Source organism: Musca vetustissima, unplaced genomic scaffold (assembly GCF_032173495.1).
Source record: "Musca vetustissima isolate MV318-11 ecotype Yass unplaced genomic scaffold, APGP_CSIRO_Mvet_v1 utg96534, whole genome shotgun sequence".
Taxonomy (NCBI): Eukaryota; Metazoa; Arthropoda; class Insecta; order Diptera; family Muscidae; genus Musca; species Musca vetustissima.
Window position 1 is genome coordinate 1 of NW_026886065.1, and position 14023 is coordinate 14023.

The following is a 14023-nucleotide window of genomic DNA, read 5'->3' on the forward strand; positions in this document are numbered from 1 at the left end:
CAATTTTGGGCATAATGCTGGCATCAACCACCCTTAAATTTCGTATACCATAAACCCTCAATCTCGCATCCACCACTGCGGTTCGATCCGTGCTTGGACCCATTTTCGCCGTACCCGATTGATGATAAATGGTAAAGGTAAAATGCCTTGCATAACATTCCAAATATTCTCGAGAGGTAACCTCACCATATTTCCTACATTGAGGTATAGGCTTCTCCAAAACCCTGGCATTGACTTTCCTCATCGAGGGAAGTTTGGTGATTTCCAGGCATTTCTGCAGCCCCCTAATGGTGATATTCATATCGTGGGGATCCTTAAAATAATTCGGATATATGAGAGGATATTGTCTGGGGTCCTTGCTCTTCAACATAATACGTCCCCGGCTACGTGGCTGCAGGATCATGGGAAATAATAGGAAAACATTTTCATTCTTGAGCACAATATCATCATAGAGCTGATGATAGATTTTTTCGCGTATACCAAAATCTCTTACCACAACGGGATTGGTATGGAGACCCCCACTGGCTAAGAATATTTCCAAATCCGGCCAACCATCCGGCTCAGAGGGATTTTCAAAATCATAAAATGCTATGGCCTCTACACCACCTGGCAGAGAGAGCATGCTGTCTCGACTTGGGAGTCTTAAAAATTCCTGAACTTCAAAAAAATTCCGGGTTTTTATTGTCGACTCATTGGTGCGGAAGATCAGGGCGGGAGCAATGTGATCTTGTAGATTAAAGCCTACGGCCAAATCCGCCAAGGGTTCAATACCCAGTTCTCGCAAATGTTTGCCGGGTCCCACCCCGGATAACATTAACAATTGGGGGGTGTTGATGGCTCCGGCCGAGGATATGACTTCGAGGCGGGAACGTACCTCAAATGATTGGCCATTTGATTCAAATTTCTCGTTTCTTGATATGCAGATTGGGGCGTTTCCCTTTCAGTGGGTAGAGATAGGCACGATTGGAGCTCCAGCGAATTTCCTGATTTGTGGTGGTTTGTATGTAGGAATGGCATCGTTGCCTCTTGCCATTATAATCACATTGTGGTATGCCATCCTCTGGCCCAGCATTGACAAAGGCCTCAGCTAAGCGTGATTGCCGTTTATGATAGGTAACTTTGACAGGACCCTCATGGCCCACATAATCCCCATCCGCATTAGGTACGGTGGAATTTTCCAACTTTTTAAAATAAGGCAAGACATCCCGATAGCTCCATCCCTCATTACCCAACTCGGCCCAGTGATCATAATCACGACGATTACCTCTCGTATATAACATATAGTTGATGACCGATGAACCACCCATGACCTTGCCCCGTGGGAAATTACAACGATTCTCTTTCATACCCAGACAATAATCCCTGGAGGGTTCGCTGCGATACTGCCATGTTATATCCTGATTTAGTGGTAGCAAAAGGACAAACATTGGCACATCCATAACCAAAAGTTCCGGACCTCCAGCTTCCAAGAGCAATACCTTCCATTGAGGATTCTCTGAGAGTCTGGCAGCCATTACACATCCTGCCGTTCCTGCACCCACCACAATGAAATCGTATTCCTTGAGCAGGGTAATCTTCTCGTCGCTATTTTCCAGATTCTCATCCCTCTGGCCTTTGGTCAGAAATTGCAGCATAAATTCTATGATATTGCTGTGTTGTAGCTTCGATTGGCTTTGGACTTTGTCTGGCAGCAAGGTAGCCAATAATAGCAGGGTAATGAATTGAAAAATCAGCATTTTGTTGTAATCCGCAATGTGAACGCTAACGCTTAGAGTAGCCGACTGCAATACGCAACATAGTTTAAGTGGTCAATTGCTACTACGATTACTGCATTGTTTTAAGCCGATTTGAGCCGATCCGTCGCTCTCTGGCGGTCAATAAACCTCGGTCTGTTTTGATTTATTGCTGAAATTATTATTAATTAATTTTTCTCCCTACATTGAGAGAAGGTAAAATATTTTTTAAAAAATCCAAGTTTTTTAATAAATCCACACCTCTAAAAAAATCCGCCATAGATGGCTCCTGATTTTTTTTTTATTTTTTTATTTTATTTATTATTTTCCTTATAACCTAAATTACAATTTACATAAAAGAACACCTTATCTAATATAACCATGATCCTGTTTAATCATGTCCGCTGCCTTTTCGGCAATCATGTATGTCGGACCATTCGGATGCCCCGCAATAACATTTGGCATTATGCTAACATCTGCCACTCTTAAATTTTTAATACCATGAACTCTTAAACGCGGATCCACCACAGCTGTTTTATCACTTCTAGGTCCCATTTTGGCGGTACAGGCCTGATGATAAATCGTAAAGGTGAAATATCTCAGATAACATTCCAAATAAGGTCTCAATGCCATGTCACCATATTTTCGACATTGTGGAATGGGACGATCCAGCAGCCGGGCGTTAATTTTACGCATTGAGGGATAGCGCAGCAGACCTATGGCTCGCTGAAGACCTCTTATCAAAATATCCAAATCGTAGGGGTCTTTGAAATAATTCGGATAAATCAATGGATGCTCATGCGGATCTTTACTGCGCAGCATAATACGGCCCTTACTCTTCGGCCGCAGATTCATAACGAAAATCATAAAGGTGTTCAGATCCTTTTTCAGGATATCTTCGTACATGTAGTTGTAGATGTCGTGTCGCATATTAAAGGCCCTCACGGTGGCCGGGTTGGTGTGCAGACCTCCGCTGATCATAAAGAATTCCATGTCAGCCCAACCATCCGGGCGATTGTTGTGATCGAGATCATAAAAGGCAATGGCCTCCACTCCATCGGGTATGGAAAGGGTGCTATTTTGGGTATCCAAACGTAGCAGCTCACTGACATCAAAGAAGTTCTGCAGTTTCAAGGTCTCGGCATCTGTGGTAAAGGTGAGGAAGGGGGCCAAATGGTCCTGTAAATTAAAGCCCACCGCCAAATCGGCAATGGGTTTAATGCCCACCTGACGTAAATGTTTGGCTGGCCCAATGCCCGACAACATCAACAGCTGTGGGGTATTGATGGCCCCTGCCGAGGATATGACCTCCTTGCGGGCCATCACATCAAAAGTTTGTCCTCTTGATTCAAATCTCACCCCATAGGCAGCGCGTGTCTTCGGGTCTATGAGGATTTTTGTGGCCAAAGAATATTTGTGAATATGCAGATTCGGTCTTTTCCCCTTAATGGGATACAAATAGGCCCTATTCGAACTCCAACGATACCGGCCATCTGTCGTTGTCTGTATAAAGGAATAGCAAATCTGCTGCTTGCCATTGTAGTCACATTTTGGGATACCATCGGCCTGACCAGCCTCCACAAATGCCTCTGCCACTTTGGAACGTCGATGGGGATAGGTAATCTTCACGGGGCCATTACGACCCACCAACTGCGGATCGGCATCTTCAACATAGGAATGCTCTAATTTCTTAAAATATGGCAACACCTCCGGCCAACTCCAACCCACATTGCCCATGGCAGCCCAGCTGTCATAATCGCGGCGATTTGCCCGGGTATACATCATGGCATTGAGAACCGAAGAGCCTCCCATCACTTTACCCCTTGGGAAATGGCAGCTATTATTATACAAACCCAAACAGAACTTATCCGAGGGCACGGTATAATATTTCCAATTAACTTCGGAACTCAATTTCAGCATTTGTGCTATTGCGGGAAAATCCATAACGAGCAGTTCGGGGCCACCAGCTTCCAATAGCAATACCTTCCATTGGGGATTTTCTGAAAGGCGGGCAGCCAGGGTACAGCCTGCCGTTCCCGCACCCACCACAATAAAATCATATTCCTTTAGGAGAGGGCTATTATTATCGGCATTCTCCAAATTCTCATCCGCCTGACCTTGGGCTATGAATTGTAGAAAATAGCGTATGATATTTGTACTTTGGCCACGTATCAGGCTGCCCTGATACAAAGCGAGGAGTAGCAGCAGTACCCCTGTGGAGATTTTCATTTTCGAAAAACAAATCGAAATTTTTTCCCGTTCCGTTTAACGTTCGAAGTCTGACTGATGGGCTATTAGACATAGAACCATATTCTATCCGTACAGTTTTGAGAATAAATTAAAGTTCAAAGTTTTCTCGAATTTTTGCGAACAAAATTATTCCTAACCACAGCTGGTTCTACATAGAGGTGTTACTTTTTTCTGGCGGGCTAGTTTAAAGGCGCTACATTCACCAAGAGGGTATACTGGGTTAGGGGCATATGACCAAACAAATATTTTTTTAAAAAATCCGCGCCTTGTCTGTCGTAACTTCAGAAAAAAATATTTTTTTAAAAAATCAACGCCTTGTCGTAACTTCAAAAAATGTTTTTCTTAATCCATACCTGTAGGGTATTTTTTCTTCGTTACCCTACAACGTGTTCATATATTTCTTTCGATTTCCACGAAAATTGGCACAGCGTAATGAATTAGGTCTAGAACGATGTGTGTCAAGTTTCCTCAAAATCGGTCCAAATTTCGATATAAAATCGGTCCAATATCGATATATTTTCGTCCGATTTAAGGCAAGTGAGGCACCAAAGTCCCTATATATCTTTCGATTTGCACGAAATTTGGCATAGCGTTCTGAATTGAGTCTATAATGATGTGTGCTAAGTTTCGAGAAAATCGGGTCAGATTTATACTTAGCTCCCATATATATTTTCGTCCGATTTAAGGTAAATTGTGCGCCAAAGTCCCTAAATATATTTCGATATGCACGAAATTTGGCATAGAGTACGGAACTAGGTCCAGAATGACGTGTACCAAGTTTCGTGAAAATCGGTTCAGATTTAGATATAGCTCCCATATGTATTTTCGTCCGATTTAAGGTAAATGAGGCACCAAAGTTTCTATATATCTTTCGATTTCCACGAAATTTGGCACAGCGTAATGAATTAGGTCTAGAATGATGTGTGACAAGTTTCGTGAAAATCGGTTCAAATTTAGATATAGCTCCCATATATATTTTCGTCCGATTTAAGGTAAATGGTGTACCAAAGTTCCTATATATCTTTCGATTTGCACGAAATTTAGCGTAGCGTACTGAATTAAGTTTAGAATGATGTGTGCTAAGATTCGTAAAAATCCGTTCAGTTTTAGATATAGCTCCCATATATATTTTCGTCCGATTTAAGGTAAATGGTGCGTCAAAGTCCCTAAATATCTTTCGATTTGCACGAAATTTTGCACAGCGTACTGAATGAAGTTTAGAATGATGTGTGATAAGTTTCGTGAAAATCGGTTCAGATTTAGATATAGCTCCCATATATATTTTTGTCCGATTTAAGGTAAATGGTGTACCAAAGTCCCTATATATCTTTCGATTTGCACGAAATTTGGCATAGCGTAGTGAATTAAGTTTAGAATGATGTCTGTTAAGTTTCGTGAAAATCGGTTCGGTTTTAGATATAGCCTCCATATATATTTTCGTCCGATTTCAGGTAAACGGTGCGCCAAAGTCCATAAATATCTTTCGTTCAATTTCATGTCAATGTTCTTTGGAAAAAGCGTGGTGAAGGGTGTCATATCAGTCGGCCCAGATCGACTTTACTACTTTCCTTACCGGGTTTTTATATGACTTTATAAATAAATTTAAATTTAATTAATGCATCTTTGTCGCTTGATTAATTTATTTCAATACCGGTTCCTTAGTTTACGATCTCTTCAAAACAAAAACAACTGTACCGAAAGATGTCAATGCAGGAAACCGTTCAACGTTCCGTTCGAATGCATTCTGTTATGGTTATGTCACTAAATTCAAAGAGAGATGTGAGAGAGAGAGAGTGATAGAGAGACGTGACAGGGAGAGAATCTAAGAGTCGTATTGTCTAGTACGATTAATCGGAATTTATTAAAAAAAAATTATTTAAGGGCGTAGATTTTTTAAATGTTTTTTTTGTGGCCTAACATAGGCGTGGATATTTTAAAAAAATATTTTTTGTAGCCTAACATAGGCGTGGATTAAAAAAAATATTTTTTGTAGCCTAACATAGGAGTGGATTTTTAAAAAAATATTTTTTGTAGCCTAACATGGGCGTGGATTTTTTAAAAAATATTTTTTGTAGCCTAACATAGGCGTGGATTTTTTATAAAATATTTTTTATAGCCTAACATAGGCGTGGATTTTTTAAAAAAATATTTTTTGTAGCCTAACATAGGCGTGGATTTTTTAAAAAATATTTTTTGTGGCCTAACATAGGCGTGGATTTTTTAAAAAAATATTTTTTGTACCCCAACATAGGCGTGGATTTTTTAGAAAAATATTTTTTGTACCCCAACAAAGGCGTGGATTTTTTTAAAAAATATTTTTTGTACCCCAACATAGGCGTGGATTTTTTAAAAAATATTTTTTGTAGCCTAACATAGGCGTGGATTAAAAAAAAATATATTTTTTGTAGCCTAACATGGGCGTGGATTTTTTAAAAAATATTTTTTGTACCCCAACAAAGGCGTGGATTTTTTTAAAAAATATTTTTTTATAGCCTAACATAGGCGTGGATTTTTTAAAAAATATTTTTTGTAGCCTAACATAGGCGTGGATTTTTTAAAAAATATTTTTTGTAAAAATGTTTTTTTTTTGCTTTATGTTCTGGTATTAGAATAATTATTATACCCCGCCCACCTGCATCGCTCATTTTAATTATCGTCAAGATAATGGATTGCTTAATTCCAAAGACCATAAAATAATTATTATTTTTCAATTTATTGTTGTTGTTGTTGTTATGGATTATTATTTACACTTGAGATTATTATTGATCGGACTGCTACAATTATTTATAAGTTTATTTAAAAAACAAAATTGCAAACATATTATGACAGCTGTGTTAAATTTAATGAGCCGCATGAGGTGAGTGGTTTATCTCTTTCTTCTCAACAGAAAGGAGAAGACAAAGACTTGATTTATCTAAAGATCAAATTTTAAATAGGTGTTCTTTTTGTTATGAGCCCCAACTGGTTTTATGAGAATTTTTGGCAATTCACTGCCTGACGGATTTTGTCACAAAAGTTATTCAATTGTTGTTTTTTTTTTCTTTAATAGGAAGTCTTGGTTTCTTTTTGCGAATTTTATTATCACCGTTTCATTAGTTATTCCACAAGTTTGATATTAAAAAAAAAAAAAAAACAATCCCATAGCATGTTTGGAGATTATATGAACGGGTTGCCAAACAGCTACTCCCAATTTCTATGGGATTCTACATAGATCTTTAATCTTTAAATATTCATTAGATCTTTGTGTTTTTTGCATTTTATTTTTTGGGTGTGTGCATTTAATTTTCAAATTTTATTTTATTTCAACTTAAAAAAATCGGCACATAAATTTGCACACTTTTGACACGTGCCTGAAATAATAAAATCTTCGCAATAATTGCGGTAGTTTTCTTGTTTTGTTTGAGGAATGAAGTAACATGCTTCGTTTTCTTCAAGCCGACTGAGAATGGAATATTTTTTTTTCGATGGCACATTAATATGTATTACTCCACAAACATATTAATTAAACCAGTAAGGAAAGTAGTAAAGTCGGACTGGGCCGACTATATGATACCCTTCACCACTTTGGGTATATTATACATATGTATCCGAATTGAAATATGCGATCTTTATCCAATCGAAAGATATATATGGTCTTTTCAGCTCCATTTACATTAAATCGGAGGAAAATATATATGGGACCTGTATATAAGTCTGATCCGATTTTCTCGAAACTTGGCACAGGTCATACTAGACTCAATTCAGTATCCTATGCCAAATTTCGTGCAAATTGAAAGATATATAGGGACTTTGATGCCCCATTTACCTTAAATCAGACGAAAATATATATGGGAGCTATATCTAAATCTGAACCGATTTTCAGGAAACTTAACACACATCACTCTAGACCTAATGCAGTACGCCGTGCCAAATTTCGTGCAAATCGAATGATATATAGGGACTTTGGTTCACCATTTACATTAAATCGGACGAAGATATATATGGGAGCTATATCTAAATCTGAACCGATTTTCAGGAAACTTGGCACACGACATTCTAGAGTCAATTCAGTACGCCATGCCAAATTTCGTGCAAATCGAAAGATATATAGGGACTTTGGTGCACCATTTACATTAAATCGGACGAAGATATATATGGGAGCTATATCTAAATCTGAACGGATTTTCACGAAACTTGGCGCGAACTACTCCAGGCTCAGTTCAGTACACTATGGCAAATTTCGTGCAAATCGAAAGATATATAGGGACTTTGGTGCACCATTTACATTAAATCGGAGGAAAATATATATGGGAGCTATATCTAAATCTGAATCGATTTTTTCCAATTTCAATAGGGTTCGTCCTTGGACCAAACAAATGAGCTGTGCCAAATTTCATCCAATTCTGATTATAAATGCGACCTGTACTTTATTTACAATTTAACACCAACAGACGGACGGACATGCATAAATCGACTCAGAAAGTGATTTAATGCATATTCTCAAAAGGAACTATGGGTCTATCTCGTTTCCTTTTGCCTGTGTAGACTTCAAAAAATATTTTTTAAACCAGTGAGCGGAGCAGTATAGTCGGACGGTGCCGACCATACGATACCTTGCATAACTTCCACGAAAATCAAACTTTGTGTGGTTCTATATTCTGAGCTTGGGCAATATTTCGCAATAGTTTCACACTATTGGCCGACTAGAGGTCAACAAATATTACTAATATTCAGTACAGCCCTTCTAATTACTTGTCCAGATTCCCTTCAGCGTCGGCTGTGTTGCGATGTTCGGCTTTCAATTGGGCATGTAGATCGACTCGAAAAAACACAAAAGATTAAGTTTTCGGTCCACTTCATCCCAATGTTATTATGTGATCATCACCGAAAATTATAGGCATTGTCCTTGACCATGCCTGGATCCTTATGGAAAATTCCCTCTAGTGTGGTAATGGGTTGCTAAATAATATATGATTTTTGTATATTTTCACACAAAAGTAAGGTTGCATTTGACCCGCTGAATATTGACCGATGGAATGCATATGCTTTGGCCGGATCCCCTTCTCTATGCAAAAATTCACGGCGTTTGGGCCATAATTGTGGCCTCTGGAAGCACCAGAAAATCAGACAAAAATAAATTAGTTGGTCCATTTTATCCCCTAAATATTAACCGATCTTAACCAAAAACAATAGGAGTCTTAATTGGCCAGAACCCATCCTACATGCAAAATTTCATGAAGATGTCCATAACTGTGGCCTGTATCGTGTTTACACATCATAATGGACAGACGGACGGACGGAGACACATGTCTAGATCGATTAAGCTAGTCGGAATATGACGATCGGTATACTTAAGGTAGGTCCAGGACCAATATTTCGCGGCGTTACAAACTCTTGGGGCTGCACAAAGCTATAATACCCTGACAATATAGTTGTGTAGTCTATAAAAATCCGCTCCTTGTTTAGCCCTTTGAAAAATATATACTTTTTTTAAAAAATCGGGATTTTTTTTAAACTCTACAAGCTCTTGGGGCTATAAAAATCCGCTCCTTGTTTAGCTCTTAAAGAAATATTTTTTTTTTTTTAAATATAGAGTTTTTTGTTTTAATATTTTCTTTTAATATTCTATGCCCATGTTGCTTTGAAATTTTTTTCCTTTAAAATTTGATTTCCCTTTTATCAAAAAAATTATTGCAACATTACTTGATTTTCAAGTACCAGTGTCAATAACTTTATTAAGTAATTTCAAGACACCACTACAACAACAACCACAAGAACTGCAACAAAATATCCGACAATTTTTGCCATCTAATTCTGCAAACATTTTATAACTTCACATAAAACAAAATTTACTAACCAAAAATAGTAACTTGGCCAAAAGACGACGACAACAACAACATCGTCGAAGTTGCAATTACGTTCAAAATGCAGAAACTCGGTCAAAGACAACCACCACCAGAAATGCCATAACAAAAAATCGCCAAAAAATCGATTGAAACAAGTGAATGAATGAAAAAAATATTTAGTTATGCTGCGAACAGGGGCGTGGTTGGAGTTCGAAAACCTATTGAGATCGCAAATTAAATTCAATTAAATTTTTAATTCCATTTCATTTCAAAATTGCTGCATGATGTTGTTGACAGGCTTACCCCAAATCATTTGATTTCATGCTGCGCCCCTGCCCCTCCAATAAAGCTTTACATTTTGTGTGTGTGTGCGTCTTATCAAACATCTCAAGCTTTTATTGCCGTTACACTGACTGGCTGCCTGCCTGCCACTTGCCACAGTAAAATCTAACCTCAAAAACTTTGTAAAACTGTTCGACCACTCGTTGCTGCACTTCTATTGCACAAATCTGTCCGAAGAGTTCATTGTTAACGTTTACCTTGACTGCCGACGTCCAAAGACGACGCTTGAATGACGACATGCAAGTCGATTCGAAGCCGAGTGGAGTTAAGTAATTGTGCCTTAGAACCCCACCAGAATGGTGGCAAAGCGTGGCAAATTTTCTATTGCCATCACATGGAAGTTAGTAATTTTTTGTGTCTATATATTTGTTATGTCATGATGACCTCTCCAAAACCAGCGATTATAAAAATCAATGATGAGGTTACAACCAACATGCATATAATTTAATTATTATTTGTAATAATAATTTGTGGATACGGTGATTGATTATTATTTGAAAAAAAAATGGGTAAAGTAATATTTAAAAAAATAACATAATAGTATTTTTTTAAAAAATTGAAGCCTTTTGTAAACGTGAAAAAAAAAACATTTTTAAAAAATCCACCTTCAGAAAAAAATATTTAAAAGATCCACGCCTTGTGGTAGCCTCAGAAAAAAATTATTTAAAAAATCCACGAATTGTGGTAGCTTCAAAAAAAAAAAAAAAAAAAAAAACAACACAACACAACAGTAAGGAAAGTAGTAAAGTCGGTCTGGGCCGCCTATATGATACCCTTCACCACTTTGGGTATATTCTACATATGTATCCTAAAAGACGTCGCCTCTTTGAAGGAAATCGAACGAACTTACATATGTAATCTTTATCTATATCTGAAGTGCACCATTTAGTTAACATCGGACGAAACTGTATATGTTGGAGCTATATCTAAATCTGTACCGATTTTCACGAAACTTAGGCACACGTCATTCTACTCTTAATTCAGTACGCTATGCCACAATTCGTGCAAATCTAATGATTTTCAGGGAATTTGGGGCACAATTTACCTGAAATCGGGCGAAACTATATATGGGAGCTATATCTAAATCTGAACCGATTTTCACGAAATTTAACACACATCATTCTAGACCTAATTCATTACGCTATGCCAAATTTCGTGCAAATCGAAGGATATATAGGGACTTTGGTGCACTATTTACCTAAAATCGGATGAAAATATATATGGGAGCTATATCTAAATCTGAACCGATTTTCACGAAATTTAACACACATCGTTTTAGACTTAATTCAGTACGCTGTGCCAAATTTCGTGCAAATCGAAGGATATATAGGAACGTTGGTGCATCATTTACAAAAAATCGGACGAAAATATATATGGGAGCTATATCCTAATCTGAACCGATTTTCACGAAATTTAACACACGTCCTTCTAGGCTTAATTCAGAATGCTATGCCAAATTTCGTGCATATCGAAGGATATATAGGGACTTTGGTGCACTATTTACCTAAAATTGGACGAAAATATATATGGGAGCTATATCTAAATGTGAACCGATTTTCACGAAATTTAACACACATCATTCTAGACCTAATTCATTACGCTATGCCAAATTTCGTGCAAATCGAAGGATAAATAGGAACGTTGGTGCATCATTTACAAAAAATCGGACGAAAATATATATGGGAGCTATATCTAAATCTGAACCGATTTTCACGAAATTTAACACACATCGTTCTAGATTTAATTCAGTACGCTGTGCCAAATTTCGTGCAAATCGAAGGATATATAGGGACTTTGGTGCACTATTTACCTAAAATCGGATGAAAATATATAAGGGAGCTTTATCTAAATTTGAACCGATTTTCACGAAATTAACCACACATTGTTCTAGGCTTAATTCAGAATGTTATGCCAAATTTCGTGCAAATCGAAGTATTTATAGTGAATTTGGTACACCATTTACCTTAAATCGGACGAAAATATATATGGGAGCTATATCCAAATCTGAACCGATTTTAACGAAACTTTGCACACATCATTCTAGACCTAATTCATTACGCTGTACCAAATTTCGTGCAAATCGAAGGATATATAGGGACTTTGGTGCACCATTTACCTTAAATCGGATGAAAATATATATGGGAGCTATATCTAAATCTGTACCGATTTTCCCGAAACTTAACACACATCATTTTAGGCTTAATTCAGTACGCTGTGCCAAATTTCGTGCAAATCGAAAGATATATAGGGACCGTTTACATTAAATCGGACGAAAATATATATGGGAGCTATATCTAAATCTGAACCGATTTTTCCCAATTTCAATAGGGTTCGTCCTTGGGCCGAATAAGTGATCTATGCCAAATTTCATCCAATTCCGATTATAAATGCGACCTGTACTTTGTTTACAATTTAACATCGACAGACAGACTGACGGACGGACATACATAAATCGACTCAGAAAGTGATTCTATGCATATTCTCAAAAGGAACCATGGCTCTATCTCGATTCCTTTTGCCTGTTACAAACATATGCACAAAGGCATAATACCCTGTACCACAGTGTGGTGAAGGGTATCAAAAATTATTTAAAAAATCCACGCCTTGTGGTAGCTTCAGAAAAAAATTTTCAAAAAATTATTAAAAATATTTTTTTAAGTATTTGTGTGTATTTCAAATTAATTTTCAACTACCAACAAAACAAAAACTGCACAATCATAATTTGTTTTTTGAGTCTCAACAAAAATTAGCTTCTGATTCTGATTATTTGGAATTTTGTACAACAAAACACTACACAACAACAATAATGTTGCTGAGTGATAAAAAAAAACATTAGCAAAAAAAAACTTCCTTGTCTAATTAAGTTTACAAAAAGACATAAGAGTATTTTTTTTTTTTTTTTGTTAAATAATGTTTTGATATTATTTTTTTTAATATTTTTTTTCTACGAATCTACTTGACCGGTTATTAGAAGACATCGCCTCTTCTGTGGTCATTCGATCAATCAATTCAAGACTTACTCATCGTCGCCTCCAACATAAAATTATCCGACAACTTGTATGCACAACATGATAACAGCAACAACAAAATGTTGGATATTATTCTATTTAGTATTGTTGTTATTGTTGTATTCTTATATAAATATTTATAACAATGTTTGGATTTGGATTTCATTGTCGAAAATCCATTCAATTTGTTTTGGTCAATTTCAAATAGTTTAATGACATTTCAACACCAACGCAGCAGACGTCACACATACAGACACACACACACACACACACTCATAAGAGCAATGACTGAGAGGTTAAGATACGGCACAGTTAGTAATTGGCAACAAAAAAAAAAAAAAAGAAATAGAATTGGATTTTGTCACTTAAAAAAATATTTTTTTTGAGTCCACACAAGGCGCGGCTTTTTTAAAAAAAAAATTTTGAAGTCTAAACAAGGCGCGATTTTTTTAAAAATATATTTTTAGTCTAAATAAGGAGTGTATTTTTTTTAAAAAATATTTTTTCTAGTCTAAATAAGGCGTGGATTTTTTTAAGAAATATTTTTTCAAGTCTACACAGGGCGTGGATTTTTTTAAAAAATATTTTTTCAACTCTTTGAAGTCTACACAAGGCGTGGATTTTTTTAAAAAATATGTTTTCAAGTCTTTGAAGTCTACACAAGGCGTGAATTTTTTCAACTCTTTGAAGTCTACACAAGGCGTGGATCTTTTTTAAAAATATTTTTTCAAGTCTACACAAGCCGTGAATTAAAAAAAAAAACATTTTTTCAAGTGTACACAAGGCGTGGATTTTTTTTTTTAAAATATTTTTTTAAGTCTTTGAAGTCTACACAAGGTGTGGATTTTGTTTTTAAAAACTATTT

At 36.7% G+C, this 14023-nt stretch overlaps 1 protein-coding gene and 1 pseudogene across 1 annotated transcript; both read right to left on the reverse strand.

Annotated features, from left to right (window-relative positions):
- Positions 1-7: 7 nt before the first annotated feature.
- On the reverse strand, positions 8-1736 carry LOC133333569 (glucose dehydrogenase [FAD, quinone]-like; annotated as a pseudogene).
- Positions 1737-2099: 363 nt separating this feature from the next.
- Positions 2100-3962, reverse strand: LOC133333570 (glucose dehydrogenase [FAD, quinone]-like). The gene has a single exon (XM_061541879.1). The coding sequence runs from the start codon at positions 3960-3962 to the stop codon at positions 2100-2102; it is 1863 nt and encodes a 620-aa protein (XP_061397863.1).
- Between the last annotated feature and the right edge of the window lie 10061 nt (positions 3963-14023).